The sequence below is a fragment of the Neomonachus schauinslandi genome, chromosome 9 (assembly GCF_002201575.2).
Source record: "Neomonachus schauinslandi chromosome 9, ASM220157v2, whole genome shotgun sequence".
In the NCBI taxonomy this organism is placed as follows: domain Eukaryota; kingdom Metazoa; phylum Chordata; class Mammalia; order Carnivora; family Phocidae; genus Neomonachus; species Neomonachus schauinslandi.
Genome location: NC_058411.1, coordinates 14,930,275 through 14,952,261, shown reverse-complemented (window position 1 = coordinate 14,952,261; position 21,987 = coordinate 14,930,275). Strand labels below are relative to the sequence as shown.

General features: G+C 46.3%; 1 protein-coding gene across 1 annotated transcript in view; it reads right to left on the bottom strand.

Moving 5' to 3' along the window:
• Nucleotides 1–1,863: 1,863 nt before the first annotated feature.
• The window catches only part of KCNK10 (potassium two pore domain channel subfamily K member 10), a 124,356-nt gene continuing 104,232 nt past the window's right edge, over nucleotides 1,864–21,987 (bottom strand). Inside the window, exons 5-7 of the mRNA XM_044917923.1 lie at nucleotides 10,231–10,417; nucleotides 5,618–5,760; nucleotides 1,864–3,305 (exon numbers count right to left, since the gene is read on the bottom strand). Of these exons, the coding sequence (XP_044773858.1) occupies nucleotides 2,685–3,305; nucleotides 5,618–5,760; nucleotides 10,231–10,417 (951 nt within the window). The 3' untranslated portion in view covers nucleotides 1,864–2,684. The remainder of the gene's footprint in view (nucleotides 3,306–5,617; nucleotides 5,761–10,230; nucleotides 10,418–21,987) is intronic.

The following is a 21,987-nucleotide window of genomic DNA, read 5'->3' as shown; positions in this document are numbered from 1 at the left end:
ACACTTTAGGTCATGTTTACACAAAGACTTCCTACCCTCTTGGTAATAGAGATCTTCTCTCCACGTCTGTATGCCGTGTCCATGAAACTAAAAAGACACACATGCACACAAACACACACATACACACACCACACACACACGCACAAGAGTGCATGACATGGACATTATAGCAAAGTCAAAAGCAGACTTTGGTCAGACAGCCTTTGAATACCAGCTCTATCACCTTCTTGCTGTGTGCCATTGGGTAAGTTACTCAGCTTCCCTGAGTCTCCGTGTCCTCATCTGTGTAATGTGTTTGCCAACACTTCCCGTAGAGGGCTGCTATGAGGTTTCAGTGAGCTAACGCCCATAAAGTGCCTAATCTAGTGCCTGGCCCACAGAAACCACTGGATAAATAACAAGGAAGCCTCTCGGCCAGATTTGTCTGTAGGGTCTAGAATTTTTAACACACTACTATGAAGAAGGTAACGAGTAATACAGGGCGGAAATGCAAACGAATGAGATCAATGGATAGTTTAATCGGGATGCTTTTAACTTGTCAGAAGAATAGAGAAAGTCCCAGATATCTACCACTCAAAACACATCTTGTCATGGGGGAAGGACTCTCACAGTAAGAGCAGTGCCCGCACCTGCATAAACATCATTTCCGTGTCTGTTAATATATGGACACAGGATGTCACCAGTGAGCCACGGCTCCAGCCCAGTGGAGGTGTTAACCCAAATCTACCATGGATGGGAAGGGCCTCGTGAAAGCTGATTCTTATTTGGCTCCTTCCCAAAAGCAATGCCAGAACTTTCACTAGAGCCTAGAAAGTTGGGGGAGGGGAAGGTGGAGCTACATGCACTCCAGCAGAGGGAGAGCTGTGCATTTTTGGGAAATGGGCAGGAAGAGGTCTGCCCTGGTACCAACGGTCAAGGATGCGGTAGGTATAATTTTCCCCAGAAGTCAGAAATTGTTAGATTATTTCAGGAAGTCTCTGCTAGTCTTGTGATCTTTTGATAAATCCACTCTGTGTGTTCATCTTGTGAAATCTCCAAAAGGTGGCGATGAGCCCGGGCGGGGGGCGGGGGGCGGGGGGGGGAGCCCATCACCAGCAACTTCCTGGGGTTGCCAGGTCCATATGCTTAAGAGCGTGGTCCAAACAGCTACGTCTGAACCATCGATAGCCAGCCAATTATGCAAGGGACTGAGGCACGCACAGGATGGTGAGCCTAGCACCTTTCTGATTAAAAAATCCATTTAAAGCTTCTTCTCAAAACTTGACTAGCCCCTCCCCCACTTTCCTTCAGTGGCCGTTCTAACCTCCTGAAACAATCGTGTCGCTATTGTTGGCCTTGGGACAATCACGCTGGTGTTCCAACTTTAGGGAATAGCAGGTTCGAGACAAAGAAACAAGCAAGGAAAAGAAGTGATGCTTTCAAAATAAGGAAACCCAAACATAAAAGTGGAATGTTGTAAATACTTCTTTTAAGCATTAGTTTTTAAATGGCATTAATGGCACTTAAGCTGCAAGCAATTAAAACAATTCCATTTTCTTGTACAAGAGTTGGTTGGGGGATTTTTTTCTTTTGTTTGGAGATAGCAAGATTGGACCTCGTCACTATGTCTACCGTAAGACACCCAAAGGGACAAAAAGCCCTGAGATGGAATGATGCCATGGTCCTCCTTGGTATGTCTCAGACATGCAGGATGTCTATTTTTATAAAAATTTAGGGTCAGCTAGACAGAACAGCAAGCCCCTGGCATCATGCAAGGCAATCATTTTGGTATTTTTTCCCCCTCTTATCAAAACAAGTTATAACCGAAGTTCCACTAGAAAAGTGAACATGGACATTTCAAAACCAGTTTATTTTCACCACTGCACCCACTGAGGAAAATGCATGATTTTTGCCTGTAACCATGCAGCGAATGAGGTTGAGTTTTCGCCAATGCTTGCAAGTTCATTTGTCATTCATCGATAGACAAAATTCAGTAGGCTTCTGTCATTGGTTAAGGTGATATCCACAGTGTGATGCATTTGTGATTTTTTTTTCTTTTGTAATGAGGAAAGCAACTGCACCTTTTAATACGTGTGCTCTGATCTGTTTCCCACAAATTCCACGTGCTCCCGGGTCCCGTGGACATTCATTTGGAGCTTAGAAAGACTAGGTGTGCACTGAAGGATGTGTATCAAAATTCAAGCTCAGAGCAACATGCCACAATGTCAACTCGAACCCTCATTGCAGGTACTAGTTCATCCCCCATCCGGTCCCCTTCTGTGTGTGTGCATATCTCTAACGGTAGGTTCAAGAAACGAGGCTCCATGTAAAAGACACACCTGTTCCTTCCAGAAGGCTGGCCTAAGGAATAGCTGCCCTTTCTCCACGCCCGGCCCGGGCGGCGCCACACGGGGGGCGCGGCACCGTCCCACACCTGCCCTTAACTTTTGTGGCCACGACCTCCTGCCTGTGCGAACACTCCCGGCGTGTCCTGCGGTCCCTGTCGGAAGTGCGGTCCTTGTTCTTTGATTCCTTTTGGCAGAGCGATCTTTCTCTGTCATTTATGGCACAGTGAAATAAATTCTCCAATGCTATGTAATTTCGGACTAACGAGAAGTCTATTTAAGGCACGTGTCTCAGGGTGAATATAAAAAAAAAAAAAAAAAAAAACCCCAACGCTTGGTCAAGTCCTAGGTCCTCAGCATTTAGTTTCTGTCTTCAAGTAATGCGTTGTTCTCGAGTTCCCTGTCTTTGGTGTCCGTGGGGACCATTCCGTTCTCCATCCCGGCCTGCTGCTGGATGCACTCGGTCAGCATGGCGGTGCTGGAGTGGTCCGAGTTACACATCTTCTCTGTCTCCTCCTCCTTCTTCTCTTCGTCCAGGGAGTAATTCCGGAAGGTCTTGTAGATTTTGTGAACGTCCTCGGGCAAGGTCTTTTTGAGGTCCTTGTTTTTCCTCTTGGTGAGTTTGGAGGTGGACCCGAACTTGTTGATGATGTTGTCCTCGGAGGCCCCCTGCCCATGTTTGTTCAGCTGCTCGGAGCCCTTGAGGCGCAGGTTGTTGGGCCGGTTGTTGATGCTCTCCTGGGATGAGGCCTTGAAGCGGCCCGTGTCCAGAGCGGCGAAGACAGAGCGCTTCTCTGGGGACAGCATGTCCAGCGAGTGGGCCCTCTGGTCCAGGCCCAGGCGCCGGCGCTCCATGCTGCGGATGGTGGCCGCCCGCTGCAGCTTGTCGTGGATCTCCACGCTGAGCCGCCGCCGCGTCTCTCGGAACTCGGCCGTCACGTTGGCTTTCCACTCGGCCGCGTGGGCCTTGATTTCACCGACCTGGCCGAGAGACATGAGAGCAAGGGCATGCTGAGAAAGTCGTACCCGCCTCGGGCCCCCCAGCCCTCCCAGCGCCCACAGCCCTTGAGTGTCCCGATGGGAAGGCTGGCTCCAGGGAGGCCAGGGGGTGGGGGAACCCATGCCTGGGTGGGAATGCTACCTCTGCCCTAAAGACCCATCTCAGATTGGCTCCTGGCTCCTGTGGCTCGGGGGGCACACCTGCTAGAGAACCCGGCAGGAGCCTGAGATGCGGAGGTGGTGACCGAACGGGAGGAGGACGGCATTCTGCAGGAGAGATCACTATCTAGAGTTGGCCGGGCTTGGGTTCGCATTATGCGTCCACCCCTTTTTTAGTTGTACAGCCTCATTCCTCCGGCGTAACTGGGGTGATCATGTCAAGCGCACCAAGTTCTTAGTGTTACGCGAGACAGAGACATGCACTCGGGCACAAAGCAGAGGTGCAACCAGGCCTTGGCCCTTCTCTGTTCCTCCAATGCTTCTGTCTGCGTAGGGTGACCAACCCATCCCAGTTAGACTGGGACTGTCCTGGTTGTGGAACAGAACGTCCTGTGTCTTAGGTACCCCCGCAGTCCTGGGCAAACTGGGAGTGTTGCTCACCCTGAATCTGGGCCACACTATGGTTGAGTGCCATCCGGCTTACCCTGCTTAAAGAAGAAGACCCTCCAGGGCATCTGGGAACCAAATTTCCCTAGTCATGTTCTGCGAAAGCCCACAGAACATTCGTCCTCAGAATTCATGAGGATCGATATCAGATTTCTTGGCTCTCATCCAACACTGCCAACAGCGCTAGTCCTATGTTTTCTATACAGACGAGCAACTCAGCAGTCTGCATTTTTGCATTTAGGAAAGTTGATATTTATATGGTTACTTTTTCTCTCACTACAGCTGACTTTCAGCAGGTCAGTTAGCCATCTGGGGAATCAGACTGGAGATCGCATTGCCAGTGTTTTTCTAAGCTGGGAAAACTAACCCTGGGGCCCGGGAATGAGATGGGACATTTTCCCATTCAGCAACTTTGTCCTGGGGCCTTCTACACAGAATGTCTGTCTGCCGGGAAGTGAGCAGTCACCTTCCAGGAGATTCTCCCTCTTTTTATTTCTTTGGGTTTTTTTTTTAATCTCCCTTCCACTTGTTAGCTCTTTTCCTCTTCTTCTCTTACCCTCCTTTTCAGTTCTTTTCCTCTCTTCCTAGAAGAACTACATGGACATTTTTTTTTTTTAAATCACAAGATCTACCTTCCCCTCTTCTGTCTTTTCTTGCTTTTGTGTAGATTTTCATGCACATTTACCCAAGGGAGAAAAGGCTGCATGTCCCTGGACATGGGGGTAGGTTTGTTTCCATAGATCTGACAACCAGGAGGGGATAAAGGTGAAAAGGGACCCCTTGTGTTCACTTCCCCACAGCTGGTCACTGTTGGAGAACTTCAGTCTCAGAGAATCGAGAAGGAGTCCTTGTATCCTACTGCATTTCCATATAGACCCCAAGATCTGAAGGACAGGCCCATCCTTCTCAAGATTTTTACAAACTTTCTAAGCCTCTCCCACATATCTGCACACCTCCCTCAACTACGGTCTACCCCTGCTGACCACTGCTATTTTTCAAAAATCATTCTGGGGTGCCTGGGAGGCTCAGTCAGTTAAGCGTCTGACTCTTGGTTTCGGCCCAGGTCACAATCTCAGGGTCCTGGGATCCAGCCCTGCGTTGGGCTCCATGCTCAGTGGGGAATCTGCTTGAGATTCTCTCTCTCTCTCTGTCCCTCCCCCCACTCAGGCTGGCTCTCTCTCTCTCCCTCTCTAAAAATTAAAAAAAAAAATTTTTTTAAGATTTTATTTATTTATTTGAGAGAGAGAGAATGAGAGAGAGCACATGAGAGGGGGGAGGGTCAGAGGGAGAAGCAGACTCCCTGCCGAGCAGGGAGCCCGATGCAGGACTCGATTCAGGGACTCCAGGATCATGACCTGAGCCGAAGGCAGTCGCTTAACCAACTGAGCCACCCAGGCGCCCCCCCCCCAAAAAATTTTAATAATAAAAAAATAAAAAGTCGTTGTTTACTAGTCCTTCCAGGATCTGTGGGCTGATGAGTCATCAGATGTTCTCACTTGCCAAAAAAGGACCCAAAAATAACCGCTATTCCACTGAACTTGGCTTTTAGGTAATGATTCAAAAAGAGGAAGCCGTAGGGGCCCTCCTCGTATTAAGAAACCCTCCAGCCCATAAAATAGAGACAGGTCATTCTTGACATGAGCTAATCGGATCTCAGAAACATCTATAGAATTTGAAAGGGGTCCTACCTCTTCTTTTGTCTTTTTGGATAGAACCCGTAGCCAATCTCCGATCATACTGAGGACAGCTGCAAAGTAGGCCAGGCCAACAAGGATCCAAAACCACACTAGGGGCTTATACCACTCCCGGTAATTGATGCCAGCGTTTCCCCCTGAAAACAACCAAACGTTACTGTAACCAGGGTCTAGCATTTGGTCTTTGCAGAACAAACATATTCTGGTCCACGTAGCAGAGATGTCATCCCATCCCCATCTGACACTCAACTGTTAGGCCTGCTGTATACAAGAGGTGACAGGCAAGGGAGGGCAAGGAAAAGATGGGTCCCTTCCCTAAAGGAGCCTGACTTGTGGCTTAACTTCTTTGATTCTTGACCACCAACCGTAATACCCATAACAAAAAAGTGTCCGTGGCCAACTTGGTCCACCTCTGCTCAACCGGGGCTTGACAATGAATGACGTGAGCTAGAGGACAACAGATCAGGCCCAGGTGTCGATTGTCTTCTTAAACTTCTTTAAATGCAATAAAAATAAAAGATCAATAATCCCCAATGGCTTGGAATTCTTGGCACCATTTTCTCCTTAACACACGCATTTACTAAGAGCAGAGTGGATGTGTGGAAGTAAAATTAGACCTAATGGCATTCTTGAGACTTTGATCCTGGCAGCAGTGATTTAACACTAACTGAGGGACAGTGTTTACATGATGCTAATCCAAAAGGTCAATTAGACTGAGTAATTAGAATCACCGTGCTAGAACTAAAAGGCCATCGAGTCCGATCCCTTTATTTCATACGTAGGGATTACAGTAGAAATCCATCGGATCGAATTGGCCAGCTGCCCGATTGCATTGACCAGCTGTTGCGCTGAAAGGACCAGTCATTTATTGCAAATAATTAGCCTACTTATGCTAGCCCTCCTACAGGCACTACCAAAGGTAGCCGTGCAAAACAGGGTCCAAGCCCAGCCCCCTTCCCCAAGAAAGTGAGGAAGTAACTGACGTCAGACTGGCTCTCACTCTGTGAGACACTGTTGCCCAGCGAGGCAGGCCCGCGGTCACTTCTAAGACAACCGACATCGGCGATGTATGGGTAATTGTGGGGCTATGTGATGAGTGATTACTAGTCTTTCCCACTGGGTCATGGTTGTAACCTCATCTAGCGCCACTGAATCCACACTGAGTTCTTACGGTATCAGTAATACCTCCCAAAGGCAGCTGGGCAGGCACTGTGGCCGGGGGCTCCTTTCAGTGAGACCAGTGCAACCCACAATGTCCCAAATTAAATGGCCACTGCCATCTCTTAAAATTAGAATTCCAAACACGACTAATGGGCTGTGTGGCCTGCCCCCTTCGGTCTGGTTTAGCTGCCTTTGTTTCCCACCCCCCTCCTTTAGACAACTCTCCCCCGCAGCTTCCTCTAGGATACTACTGGAGTTCCTGCCACAGTGAGTGGTTTCTGTGGTTCATTCCTTCTCTGCCTGGAAGGGAACAGCTTTCTCCTTGGGGCTAAGAGGAAATAATCATCTTAGCAAGTCGCCGCCACCCAACAAAGCTTGTCACTAGGGGGCGCTAGCGAACAACAATAAACACCCTTCGGCTCTTTATCAATGGCTGGTCTGGAATTCAGAGCTCTGTGCGCACTCTCAGTCAGGGTTTCCAAAATGCTGTGATGTTGTTAGGCTGTCCTGACGTTGAGTCGGCTACAAAATAAACCAGCACTTAATCCTGCATGGTGATCAATGCTCCAATTATACTTCTAGAAGGGCTGATGCCATGTTCAATCACAGCAATCATCGACTCTCTTTAATGTACCTTTTTTTAAAGGATCTGGTATCCTTCCCCATTGCTCTTAGAGTGTTGCCCAAAAGGTTGTGACAAACTTCCAGGCTGTTAAGGTGTGCATTCTTCAGACCAATCTATGTAAGCTCTGGAAATCAGAGCTTCGAAGGGCCTGGTCTAATTGCAGTCAGCACTGTGAATTATAAGAGACACCTGTCCATGGAGACCTCGGGACAAACAAAATCAGGCTCTGTAATCAACAGTAAATAAGGGAATTAAAACACGGCCAGGCCTGTGACTGTGGAGGTCACGCCCTTGCTAGGTAAGTAAAGATAAAGGTCAAGTGCAAGTTTGTACTACGTGCTCTCAATCCACAGTGGGTAATTAGAACAAATAATCAATTAAAATCATTAGCAGCACCCCTTGAAGCACCAGAGTCCTAGCTCATTTTGTCCTTGCTCCCCCCGACCCAAGGAGGAGCAGCAACCAGCTGGGCAGTGCTCCCTAACAAGTGAGGTCCTCATGGGTGAAAAGGTATAGAACGTGGATGTCCTTTCTTCCCTCCCACCCATGGTAAAGAGCAGGGGCCCACTTCCCGTGCATTTATGCGTCACAGTGTTAAATAAATCACACGTGTCCTTTCCTGGGTTATCTTTAACTTTTTTACTTAGAACCAACATAAGCAAAATCATTTAGGTTGGCCAACTGTATTCATCTAAGATCTAAATAAGTCAGCGCTACCTTTCCTCACCTTTTTAGTAAAGCTCTAAATCAAGTCCATCGAATAGGCCAACCGAGAACATCCATGTGCATTAAATCGGGGGCTCCTTTTATTTTACTTTTTATTTTTTGGTCCTTCAATCGATGCTGTTTTATAAAATGTAAGTCATATTATTTTTTTACAGATTCATCATCACTTTTCAATTAACATGAAGGACTGGATTCAGTAATGTTAACCAAAACAGATAGTAGATAGTTATACATTGACTCTAATTTGAATAGGCTATAACAGTTTTTGTTTTAGAAGATAATATCACAATGTATAACTTTTAAATATTTTAAATATTCTTTTAAATATTCAATCGTGTTATTGTCAAATGGCTTTTTTTTTTTTTTTTAGTGACAAGCTTCCCTGCATTTTCTTACATGGTATAATTAGATGCAAACCAATAACCTGAATTCAAATTAAAAATTTACACTCTTTGCTGATCACTAAATAAATAAATTTTTAAATTTTATATCTCAAGGTTCTGCTATTTGTGCCCCCAGATTAAGAGATCAACAGGCCGAGTCAAGCAGGTGTTTAGAGAGAAGGGCTCGTTGCAAGTGTCCTCTGTAACAGACTGCGGCAGACGGCCCAGGGCTGCCACAGGGCACTCTGAAGCACAACCCAGTGCAAACTACGCTCTGGAGGAACTTGAAGAAGTTTGTGAAATAGTCCCAATAGTTCTCTGTGGTTTCCCTCCAGAGTGGCAGGCCTCCGCTCAGATGGCACCAGGTGACTCCCCACCCAAGGTGAGAGGCACAGTGGCTGAGCACTGGGGTGGGGTCCCAAACCCCCAGCTTTTTTAATCACTCTGACTTTGCAGTGCTCAGTCCTTAGGCAGGAAAAAGGAAGGAAAAAATAAAAACTGCTATTTTTACAAACTGGACTTCAGTCGTTATCTGCCCAGTTGGAACAGCTAGGAGACCACCCTGCTGGTTATCACTGTCAGAATGAATGTGGAGGCACCCATGCGTCTTTTGAAGAGCCCTCAATATCCCCTCCAGAATATCCTGTTTTCCAGATTTCCAGATCCCTGTCCGCCTTGTGAGTGCCATACTCCATGAAGAAACCAAGGCACCTGCCAGGATCATGTGCCAAATAAAGGACAGTTAGTCTGCAAGCTCAGCCTGCAAATGTCCAGGCTGCTGCTTAACCAGGAACTGGTCAAGAACATGCACACACACACACGCACGTGCACACACGCACACACACACACACAATGCACATGCATCACCCAAACATTTTGAGCTTAGGACAGAGTTGTTTAATCAAAGCATTCACTTCTCAGAGTAGAAAATGATCAATTGTCTGACCCCATAGAACTATCCCTTAGGAGAGAGAAGGATGGCCTCCTCCTCCTGCCTTCCTACTACATTCTGGGAAAGCCATACATGTAAGAAACCAGATCTCATTTCATTTTCAAGCTCCCTGTCCCTAGTTGAAATTGATGGCAGTTTCCTTTTGCTTCTATAAACATAGTTCATTGGCATCTATTTTCACAATGAAGGATATTGTTTCTATATACATTCATGCAGAATCCGTTATAATATTGTACTCCCTTGGGACAGTTCTCAGCTCCTGGTAGTCAACTGAGTCCTAAGTCTTGTGTCAGGGCATGCACGGGATAAATTTTGCAGGGAACACAGTCCTCCCCTGGGCAGCCTCAGGAACCCTAACCTACAGGTCGCTGCAGGCCAAGCTTTATGCTAATCTCTCCAGAGGTTCATATTTGCCACTTGCTAATACAGCCTTTATCAATTGATTCAAGGAGCTTTAATGCAAATCAGAAGTCCAACATTCAATGAGAAATTCATTTCATTCATGCATAATGCATAGGATAATAAGGGCAATGAGCATCCTGGGAAGGAAAAGGCTGGCTTTCATTTCACAGCAGAATCTGCTGCTTTTTACATTACGTGGGACCATGGGCTTGCAATGAGTCCACACACAGCAGCAGGGACACTGAGCCATTTTCATTTGCTTCTCTCACAACAGGGTTTCTCACGGTTTTGAAAAACATTATCAACAACATCTTTTCCCCGCTGGGGCCCTGGTGACTGGGATGCCCAGGGTGCTTACCTGCCACAAAATCACCAAAGCCCACCGTAGTGAGGGTGACCACCACAAAGTAAATGGACTCCAAGGTGGTCCACCCCTCGATATATTTGAAAATGACAGCGGGAATCGTCACAAATACAACACAGCCGGCCAAGATGAACAGGATGGTTGAGATGACCCGGATCTTGGTCTGGCTCACTTGCTTTTTCTGGGAACAGCAAAGGAGAAAGATAGGCAAGTCAGCTTCATCACCCTGGATTCAGAAGACAGAGGCACAGGAAGAATGTATTACGCCAGTGGCTTTTCACCTTTTGTCAGTCATGGGCAGCTTTGGGACCATCTGATGAAGGCTGTGGGCCCTCTCCTAGAAAAATGCACGCACAGAAGTTTTCAGATGCTCTAGGTGGTTCTCAGACCCAGTGAAGCCTGTTCGTGGACCCCAGGTGAAGAAACCCTGCTTAGGTCATGTCTTGAATGTCCTTTGTGTGGTTCCATGACTGCAGCCCAAATGCTGATTCTAACTTCCTCACTAGTACAAACACAATGATTCCCCAAGAAGGGCTTGCTGCCAATTCTCATGTGGTATTATTGACCCTCCTCCTGGAAGGTGCAGGTTTGGAGCTCTTTCCACAATGGTAGGTATGGACCTGGCACCTAGTTTCCCTTGTATCAATGGGAATGTGTTGGAAAAAAACAAAAAAAAAAAAACACAAAAAAACAAAAGAAAAACAAAAACAAAAAAACAGCTGACCTGAAACAGACTAAAATGTTCAGATGACAAGAAAAACATAGCCACCCCCATATACATTTGAGACAGACTCTAGCTTCTTCACCCTCCTTCCCTGCTGAAGTTGTACACTTATAACATACTTTTCTTTTAAAACACACGTTCGAGCCAGCGCTGCAGTGTGTTCAGGCTGTGTTATCCACTGGGGACAGACAAGAGTCCAAGTCAGAACGACAGGTTACTGTCTAAAATGATCAGCTTCATTTCAGGCCAGCTTCTGAAGGAGCCAGTCAAGAGGTGAAAGCATTTAGATTGGGAATTAGACAGATGTCACCCAAAGGAATGGTGCCAATGGAGTCCAGATGTGGACCGGGAGCCTCCCTGGTATTCCCCTTGAATGCATTCAAGACAACACTGGCATTGCCTCTGAGCTGAATAATCCTTAAGGTCTTCTCAAAGTTCCCAGGACTGGCATGTAAACTGTCCTCAGGGGGACCTAGCACGATAGCCCGACCAAACCCACATACATCAGAGTGACTGGGCCTTTCCACGTCGCCTAGATTGATTTTCTGCAAAAATACACCACATTTGGGGCATTGGATATAAGAAATCTTTACCATGTGCTCTGTTTTCTATTCATTGCCTTCCGGTGAATTAGAAGGCAGAGAACCTCAGAGCGTACAGAGACCTCAGCATTCATACACTTCAACAGAAGCCAAGAGGGGTTGAGGGACTAGCATAAAATGATTTTGCTAAGTAGAGGCAAGGCCAAGATTAGAATTCTGATGTGATTAACTCCCAGTCCAGTGCTTACTGATAGAACCAGACTTCAAGTTACTCCACAATTTCCCAGATCATACAAAGTCGCCAGAGTCCTGCCCCCACCGGCTCCCTCATAACAAAATCAACCAGACTAACCCCCATGAAGAACAACAGGCTGTCCTGCTTCCCTACTGGAAAGGAAGACAGAGAATAAAAAATTGTTACTGTGCAATGTGTCCAGGAATTCTTAAGCTTCGGTCATAAGCAGTGACACCTCTGCCATGTGTCCCCAGGACAGAGATGGTCAAGAGAGTGTCTTCTAAGGTCAACCACTTGGATCAACCGTGGAAATGCTGGTCAAGAAGATGACTAGGCTCCCCTCCCTTCCATCCCCTCCTCCTCGACTATGGGAGAAATGTCGGCGCAGCTTGTTTACTGGAAAGTTCCAGGGATGCGGGAGCTGAAAAGGGGGAAAGGATGCTGTCCACTCTATTCACACCTCAGAAACATTCAGCCCCACCTGCCTCGGGTCCCGGTCCCAGGTATGTTCAACCCAACAAAATGGAGGCCTCAGTTCAACGAATAAGAACAGGTATAGTGGAGAACATTTATTTGCATGAATCTAAATCAGCACTATGTACACCCCCATTCTGAGATTAATATATTCCCTAAAAATACACAGGAAAACCTAAGGAAATACAATCCTTCTTTATGAAAAGCAGTCGTGTGCTCTTACTCCCAAAAGGGCACTCGGTATATAAAGTGGGAATGGGGAAAAATTATTTGATCCATGCTTTTATACAGTCCCCTCCTCATCTCCTCAGAAAAGCCATCTGAAAAAAAAAAAAAGTGATAATTTACTGATATTGCTGAAACTGCAAATGAAAATTCCAATTCTTTTTTTCATGAAAGTATCGTGACAAGATGAATCACCTGAGAATCATGGGAATGTCTTACCCATTCCATGAATTTCCAGCCTGGATATTATAGCAGGACTTGGTGAAGGCAGTTGAGCCCCTCTGAGAATCCAGGAACGTATTTATTACTAGCCTAGTTTTGTTTATAGACATGTATGAAAATCCAAACCCCAAAAGGAGATTTCACCATAGATCATTAAATTAATCTAATTGCTGGCAATGGGAACATCATTCTCCCCCTCCTCTATAAACTGTCCTCCTCAAACGCATAATGAAATTAAATGTTTGTGAGACACTTGTTAAGTCATAAATTAGGATGTGAATACAATTGCAATCCAAATGAGGCTGTGGTTGGCAAAGGAGGGCTTGCAAGTACATAGGAAGCTGGAGACATTCCCGGGCTCCCTGAGGTGGACAGAAGGGATGACGGCACAGGACAGGATTTGTTTGGTGGCAGGGAAGGAGCTATGTAACAAAGGCAAAATAATGGTGTCTAAAATGCATTATCTCTTGGAGAGTTTATCAGCAAGGTAAACATTTCACCACCACTCACCTCAGCGCCCAAGGCAAGCCTTGGCTGTTTCTTGCAGACATCCTAGGATGATGCCCAGTAAATGCTTGGAAAATTCAATCATTGGGGTATTTTAGGGACTTAAGAACTCAAATGTCTTACGTGTGTGTGTGTGTGTAAATGTGTATACCCATACTTCACTATAAAAGGAAGAGGTGTGGACATAAGCTTTTAGCAATATCTATTATTCTGGATACCCATGTTTTTGCTGCCCTCTAGATATTAAAACAGAACAAAAACAGTTACCTTAACTGAACACTTTTTCAAGATGGAACCAAACATTATCTTACACATCATCCAGTGATCTTTGGGCTTCTTATCCCTGTTAGCCCCACAACTGCACACTACCACTTGTAAAAGGGTGTTTAGGAAGTTGGAGTCTAAGGGTAGACTGCCTGAGATGCATCCCATCCCCACTGCTATGTAGCTGGGTGACCTCAGGCAAGTTTCTCAACCTCTCTGTGCATCAGTTTCTTCCTTTATAAAATGGACATCAAGAATCCACCTCACAGGATTGTTTGGAAGATTAAGTAAGTGTGTAAAAGCTTCGCACACTGCTGGCTAAGTGCTCAGGGATTGTTAATGGTTATCTTTGATGTAAAAGTTCAAATCTTTTCTCAGATGTGGACAGTCCCAGATTTAATGCTGTCCTTAGCTATTGAGGAATGCTCCCTCAAGTCTGGCTTAAGATAATCTTCGTTTCGCTTCAGGAAGTCACTGTTAGTTGTCCCTTCCTAGATACGTTATCTCATATAATTACCTCATTGTTAATGAGAAAAAGGTCCTCATTCTCCCTTGATTCTTCTGTGTTGGCTCTGGGTTGAGCTCTCAGACAGTCTCAGCTCACAATCTTGAAAACTTTATTTGCCTTTCCATTAATTTCCCCCTAGTTCTTCATCATCCTTCTAAGACTGCCAAGCATTGCAGATAATGTTTGCGATGTCAGGAACCAGCTACAGAGAGGCACATACCTAGCTTTCCTTGCCCCCCTCCCCTGCCTCCCCACCTCCCCGCCACTTATGGACATGAGCTATCTTTCCACAGAGGGGTTGCTAAGCAAAATCACACTGCTTATTTACCAGTAAGCAGAGCAGCTAGCAAAAGGCTTAGTGAGAGCCCAGATCTGACTGAGCTAATGTGTTCTTGGGCTAACAAAATTGTTATCTGGGAAGAGATGGTTTGATACAATATTTGGGCAGGAGAGATAAGATGGTTGTGCACATCTGTCCAAATCTTGTTTTCACACTTTGTTGATTAGAATAAACGATGTGTTCTTTCCTTCTTATGCAAATAGCATTATGCAAAACTATTTCCTGCCTCCCAATTGGCACTAACTGCAGGAATTTTCAAAGAACTCAAAACCCACCTCCTGTAGAGTTCATTTTGTTATCACAACTCTTTGTGCAATTATTCCAAAGAGCAAAACAAACTTCACAGAGAGCAGGAGAGCCAGCTCTAAGAGCTCTGCTTTGAGAGAGGGATGTACATGCTGACAATCCTAGAAGTGTTTACTTGTTTCAGACCTCAGAGGACTAAGCCACATGTCCAATTCTCATTAAGCAAAATGCCCTTTCTGTGTTTGCCTCCTTCCACAATCTTATTTTAGAGGAGTGTATTTCTATTCATTTGTGGGTTGGTAGTTTATTTCATTTTTGCCCCTCTAATGCCCATTCTCCTTTTCACTTTTATGTGATTTCTTAGAATTCTGAGATTAGCAATCCAGATTGTTGTGTCTGGCTGAGGAAATTGCTTCATTGTTGTGATTTTTAGCCAGGACACTGGAGATGCTATTTAATAATAAGGATACTGCAATAAAGAAGTCTTGGACAGGAGCTAGATGTGCAGAGCTCTACTTTTGGTCTTGTTTGGTTTGGTTTGTTGAAATGCAAACACATCACCATGGTGATACAATTGAACTGAGAATAATTTCTCAAAATGAAAAGATAATAGGAACTGTCTCACAGAAGAATTGACTTTATTTTCTGATATTATTATGTTTGCCACAAAGATTTCTTTTAAAAAGGTCCAGTTCCAACAAATAGTGTGAACATCACAGTGAATAGCTATGTAGCACAGCAATTCTATAAACTACGAGGAGAGCTTGTAAACACCATTTGCCTATAATCTCCATGGCGGAGACACTGTAAACACACATTAGTGAGAATCACACAGCAAAATCTCCATGGAGCCTATGGAAAATGTCCTCCTCAAAAGCTGAAGACACAAATGTATTTTGTTTCTATTCAGCTCGATAGCTAAATTCACACACACAAAAAGTTTTATCTGAGCCACACTGAAGCATCTCACAGATTATTGGCCAGTTTGGGGCTTTGCTGGTATTACCATGCAAAGTTTTTGAAAAAGCTTTTGGTAGATACAATTAAATCGTTTTTATCACTGAGATGCCAATGTAGGTACGCCTGGGATGGAGAAATATTAAAATCCACAAATAATAAAAATTCGCAGCTGTTCCACTCCAGGAACACTTTCACTAAAATCTTTGAAAGTTTTCTGTTCTAAAATTCAGTGGCTTCTAATATCTGGAGATAATACTCGACTGGAACACAAGAGTTTGCGCTCAAGATACAACCAGTTAATTCACTCGGCCCATAATTTTTAAGGATCCTTTACATATCAGGGTCTGTTCTGGTTGCAAGGGACACAGCAGTTAAAAAAGAGAGCAAAGTTCCTTCCGCATGTACAGGAAGTCTAGTGGGTGAGGTGGGGTGGGAACCTCTGAGTCTTTGGCTGAAAGCAGTCTTTGTGGCGCTGTCCATGGTGTCCAGCCCTGCTCTAGCTATTGAAGGCAAAGTGTAGTACCTAATGACATCCCACTGATTAAAAATATCACCTGGGAGAGAAGAAATAAATATTTTCGTAGCTCTGGTATGTGGGATACAAAAGCATGCCAACTGTAATGGATGATCTTTGGATTTCTGTTAGTTAAGCATTCAGAAACTGTGTCCCAGAGATTGGAACAACTCAGAGGCACACCAATGTAGGAAACACCCACATGTAACCTTGGCTGAAGAATGGTCCTTCTTTTCAGCTGAGGTTTGGAAAACAAGCCCAGGGAAAGGAGAGGAGGATGGGCACACCTTCTGATGAGCCACCTTAATAGAATAACTCCTGGCAACCCTGATAGATGCCCTACCTAGCTGCTCACCTATCCAAATTCTAAATTTACTTTACCCAGATTTTAGCAGCACAGTGAACAATGCCTCCACCCCAAAATGCCCCCCCCACCATCATATAAACAAGCATACAATAATAATACTTCAGTAACAATGCTACAGACACCTAAAGCTGCCTCCCTCTTCTCCTCCCCAAGCAAGCCACATTAGCCAGAGAAACAATATCCCACCCCAATGCTTCTTTCTTGTGCAGGGAGTTCCCCCTGCTAAAAAACACATGCCCTCTCTCCAGCCTTACTCTGACCTAGGAACTGAGCATTCTGCCTCTTCCTCTCCCTTCCTTTTGGGAACAAGCTGACCTCCTGAAGTGGCCTCATGATCTCCTGTCTAATTCTGGGTCTGTCATTAAGAAATCCATTTTTCCACAGATATAAACCATATTCTCCAGTGTTGAGAAAATATAGTAATACTAGGCTTCAGTGCATCATCTCCTTTGTCTTACTTCTCAATCAGTTTATACCTGGGGTGGAAAAAAAAGAGATGCTATTTATTTGGCTCCTTTGAAGAGCCCCATCATCTCAATTCTCCTCCTCACAGTCTTCCTGGTACCATGGTCTTTTATGTTAGTGACAGCTCAATAATTACTTCACAATGAAGGGGAGAAAGAGTCCAGTGGGTCCAGTGGAGCAAGTTCTCCTCAACGGAAGGTGAGTTCCCTTCTTTAGACTGTAACCCCCTCCCCTCCCCCCCAGCCAAGGAGGAACACATATAATGAAAACAGAAAGGAAAGAAATTACTATGGGTATCCTACAGAGGGGCCTGTCCTAGAAGGAGATGAGGAATGCGGGAAGTCATTAAGGAAGGCCAGGCCCTGGCTGGGGCTGTCTGAAGGGACAGGAACCTTCCACAGGGACAAGACAGGCTGAGGGATGGAGCTGGGAAAGCAACAGTCATGATGCAGCCACATAACACACTGAGTGAAGTAAACGGTTCACTGGGGATTATCAAGGAGGCTTTGACTCATCCTCGTCCTTCCTGGCCATCTCCAAGCCATGTCCCTGTTCACTGGAACCAGCATCCAAGGGTACCCAGGAAGTGTGGGAGAGAAGAAGGACTTCATAGGCCCCCATCCCTCCATTCTCAGCTATGAGTAGCCCAGAGAGCAGGCCCTTGTGAGCTTCTGGTGGGCTGCCCAGAATGCCTGTCTACATGCCCAGGAATCAAGGCTAGTGACAAAGAAGCATGCATTTTCTGTGGCCTACTATTTATCTTGCCTGTTAGAAGATTTGGAGAAAGCCCCCACGATCAGCCAGATTTAGGTCAATACCTTAAAAATGCACGTGGGTATCATTGAGTCAATACCTGTGCAAATCTCTGGGTTTTACGGGGATGCAGTAAGCAATCCCCTCCCCAAGAGTCACACCACACCTTCTTTCTAGACGAACACTTTTTAATGAAAGCACACAGGGACGGTCACCCTCATAAAACTATAGGCAATAATGAAATAGGCATTAAGAAATTATGTGGGGAAAAGATGTGGCAACTAGAAGAGAAAGAGGCAAGGCGAAGCAAGAAAAAAAATAAGAAAGTCTATGAGAAGGATGAGCACATATGAGAAAAAGACTTTGAGCACACAAAGCAGGAAAGAGGCCATGGTCTGAGGGCCTAGAATTTTCCTGGAGGTAAAAGAAGGCTGCCCAGACAGATAGAAAGCAAATGGAGAGAAGACAGAAAGAGATAGTCTATGCGATTTCTAGTTAGACTGGGAACAGAGAAGTTTAAAGAAGAATGAAACACAACTTCATAGAAAATCACTCAGAAATTAATCCTAAACTAGGAAGCCCTGCGTTGAGGCAACTTGATAGAAACATCCAGATCAGATAAGATTTCTTTAGCAGAAAATTTTCCAAGCTGTGAATGAAGTTGAATTCTATAACTTTTTTACTCTTTCATTCAATAAGTATTTATCGTGGACCTACTGAGCTAAAGTCATTGGTGAGCAAAACAGAACAGCCCTCCTCCATACAGAGGCTGAGGCATGCCAGCACCTCACTCTCCCGGCCTCCCCAGTGCAAAGACTCAAGCTTGCAGCCCAGGCTCCCCCAACCATAGAGACATAAGTCAGACTCTGACCGAGACACTAGTGAGTCAGGCGACAGACGTGGTCTTGGAGTACCCCTTTTATGGTCTTCTGTGTGTTTTCCTCTTTTCTTTCTCTCCAGTATCCCAAAGGCTATCCCTAAGTGAGGAGCAAAGATTCTCAGAGGCATCCTTGCAGAACCACTTTCCTCTCTCCCGCAGACTCGATAAGTCTGGGCTAGGGTCAGGGACAGAGAGAAGGCAGAATGGCCATTCAGCCTGGAGAGGAAAGAAGGGTGGGAGGAACAGCCTCTTCCTAGAGTCTTCCAAGTGGCATTAGCAGAACCTGCTGTCTGGAGGGCCAGGGGCAGAGAGGAAGGGATTAAACGCAGAGCTCTCCTCTAGCGTGGGCACAACTCCCTCGGCACCTGTGCCCGGCCCACCTCGCAGGAGTCCTGGCTCCCCCTAAGTCTCCTGAACAGAGACTGAGGGACATGGACACTAAACAGAGTGGGGGCATGGAGAGAGAAACTTGCCCCCAGTCAAGGTGGAACTGGACAGCACGAGATGGAAGCTTCCATGGGGACAGTGAGGTGGCAGGCAGCAGTGGACACACCATCCATAAGGAAGCAGGGACCGTGTGCGTTCCATCCTGGGGCTGGTGGCCACAACGATGCGATCATAACCCATTTCCAGGGGCAATCACAAGGGTGGTTCTAGCAACAGCATCTAGGGCCCAGAATCACTGGGGTCAGCAGGGCCAGCTTCTATCTATGCCAGTCAGAAATGGCAGTGGGGCGCCTGGGTGGCTCAGTTGGTTAAGCGACTGCCTTCAGCTCAGGTCATGATCCTGGAGTCCCGGGATCGAGTCCCGCATCGGGCTCCCTGCTCAGCGGGGGGTCTGCTTCTCCCTCTGATCCCCTTCCCTCTCGTGCTCTCTGTCTCTCATTCTCTGTCTCTCAAATAAATAAATAAAATCTTTAAAAAAAAAAAAAAAAAAAAAAAAAAGAAATGGCAGTGGTTCCTTCCAGAACCAGTTCTGCAGCATGATTTGGGTCATTGTTCTTGGCTGGGTACCTCCCAAGTCTGGGTCTCTATCCAGCCCAGGGATTCAGTAGCTATCTGATATCCTTAAAAAAAAAAATTTTTTTTCTGTTTAAATTATCCATTAGTTGGTTTCTCTTGAATCAGCTAAGCTGCCTGCTTGCAGCTGCCTCTCCTGGAGGTCAGGGTAAGCTGGCCTCAGCCTCTTGCAGGCAGGTCAGGGACACGGCCCCAAGGGGTCCCCATGACAGGCGGAGAACTCTGAACTCCAAGATCAGCCCGAACTAGAACATGACATGATATATAACTGCGTGGGCAATCTCTCCGACATTTCTAAGTCTTCAGAGAAGTCTTGTCAGAAATGACAGCTAGTTTCAGCTTTAGTGTGGAAGGGGCTGCAAGCACTCCTGGGCTGGAGAGTTAGAGAGAGAGAGCAGTATCAGACTCTGGGTCAGCTGACGCAGAGGGTCTGGCACCTGCAGGAGGGGACCAGCAGCACTACCCAGAGAGGCTGCTGGTCAGAGCGGAGCCTGGCCACCCGGACAAGTGAATGGGGAAGACACAGGCTGCGGCCAGGACAGACATGGGCACACAGCAGTGACGGCCCCCAGAGGCACCAGAGGGCAGAGGACCCCAGGGAGGGGGGCCGCGGTGGGGCCCGCTGCGAGCCAGTGCAAAGAGAAAAGATTCAGAAGCACAATTATCGACGTGTGAACAGTAGATCTCTTTGGACGATGGGTTTTCACGTGATTTTATTTTTTTTCTCTGTACTCTGTTCTCCAAAGTCTCTATGGTGGTCATGCTGTCTTCGTCATCTTTGCAATGAGGGAAAAGGACAGGGGAAGGCTGGAAGGGAGAGGGGTGAGGAGGAGAAAAGGGAGAGAGGCAACAGGGACGGTGCTCCTGACCGCTGCATGGCTCCCTTGAGAAGTCACACCAACGTCTTTGACAAGGCAGCTTGTCTTCATTTGGGAAAGAGATGACGGCCATGCCCTGAGGGAAAACTGGAAGAGAGGAGTCGCCCATACTCCCCACAGGAAAGTGAAGAGATGGGCCTTTTCTAAGCCTTCAGAATCCCAGGGACAATTTGCCAACAGTGGTGGTGGCCACCGTGAGGATGTGGCCTTGTTCCAAGGCGGCAATCGCATCCTGCTTGCTGCCCGGCCACCTCCTCGTCCCACAGAACGTGGCCACCCCCTTCTTGAGCACAAGCGCCAGGGAGCTGCACTATTGGCAAGGATCGGCTGGCCCTCTCCGTCTTGTCTATAATTCCAGCTATTTTTGCAGCTTCTCTCTAAAGAGAGTGACTCGTTTGCTGGTGCCCACAGTCCTATTTCATGTTTCTGTTCTGTCTGCCGGGATGTTCTTCCCCTTTCTATGCTTGTCAAACTCCTGTTGGCTCCTCAGAACAAAATTCCACTATCGCCTCCAGCAGGAAGCCCTCTGCCTTCTGGCTAAAGTGACCTGTCCTCCCCCTGGCTGTCTCTGCTCCCAGTGCGTTCCCCCCCACTGTCGATGGACCCTTGCGTCCTGCATTTGCTGTCTACCTACATGCTTGTCTCCCTGTCTTTGCATCAAATACGCTGTGCATCTTTCTACACTTGCTTCCTCTTTTTTAGCACCTAGGGAAAATAGGAGAGCAATTGTTTAAGGTAAGCTAATGTACGAAGGACATAAAATAAAACTGTTCATCCAGCAAGAGACAGACTGTCAGGAGTTTGTAATGTCGGATGCTAGAAGGGGTATATATTACAGAGAGACCCAGGCAACAGACATACACACACATCACACGGTACACATTTGCAGGCTGGAACTGAATATTAATAGCACGGAACTGCCTCAGTGGGAGAGTCCTGACTGTTTGAACATGGCTATTTACACAAGGATAGAAATTATATGTGTGTATTCCTGAAGTTACACAGGAGCTCCCGGGAAGGTTTTTTGTTTTTTGTTTTGTTCTTCTTTCTTAGAACCGCATTCAGAGTATAACACCATAGGAGGTGACTGGAAAACCCATGCAGTGTTTGTGGTTGCCGCTCTCCTGGCATGCGGCAGGAGGGGGTGAGAATGTTCAGACATCCATCTGCAAGAGCCAGTGCCACGGACCAGACAATAATCCCAAAATTAGTGTGAGTTTTCACTATCCCACTGAGAAAAATTCATGTTTATACTTACCTGACCTGAGAACTTAACTCCCTTTTACATATAAATACACACATACACATACACAAACACAATTTTTTTCAGCATAATTTCAACATAGGCTGAATTTTACAAGAATATGACCCCATCGTTCATTGCAAGAAGGTTGAATTTTGACTAATTGGAAGGCTGCTGAGAATTGTTCTCCCTTTTGAAAAAGGACATCACTGATGGGGGGGACGTCCCATCCCCTATGGCACCTTCGTCACTGGTAGGACACATCTGAACTGACCCACGTCTGGAGCGACTGCATTCCACACACGGATGCAAGGAGCTCACTGCTCTGGTGGCTCTCCAGAGGGTTTTGTGACCAAGCGCCTATGACTAAAGCATGTTATTTTA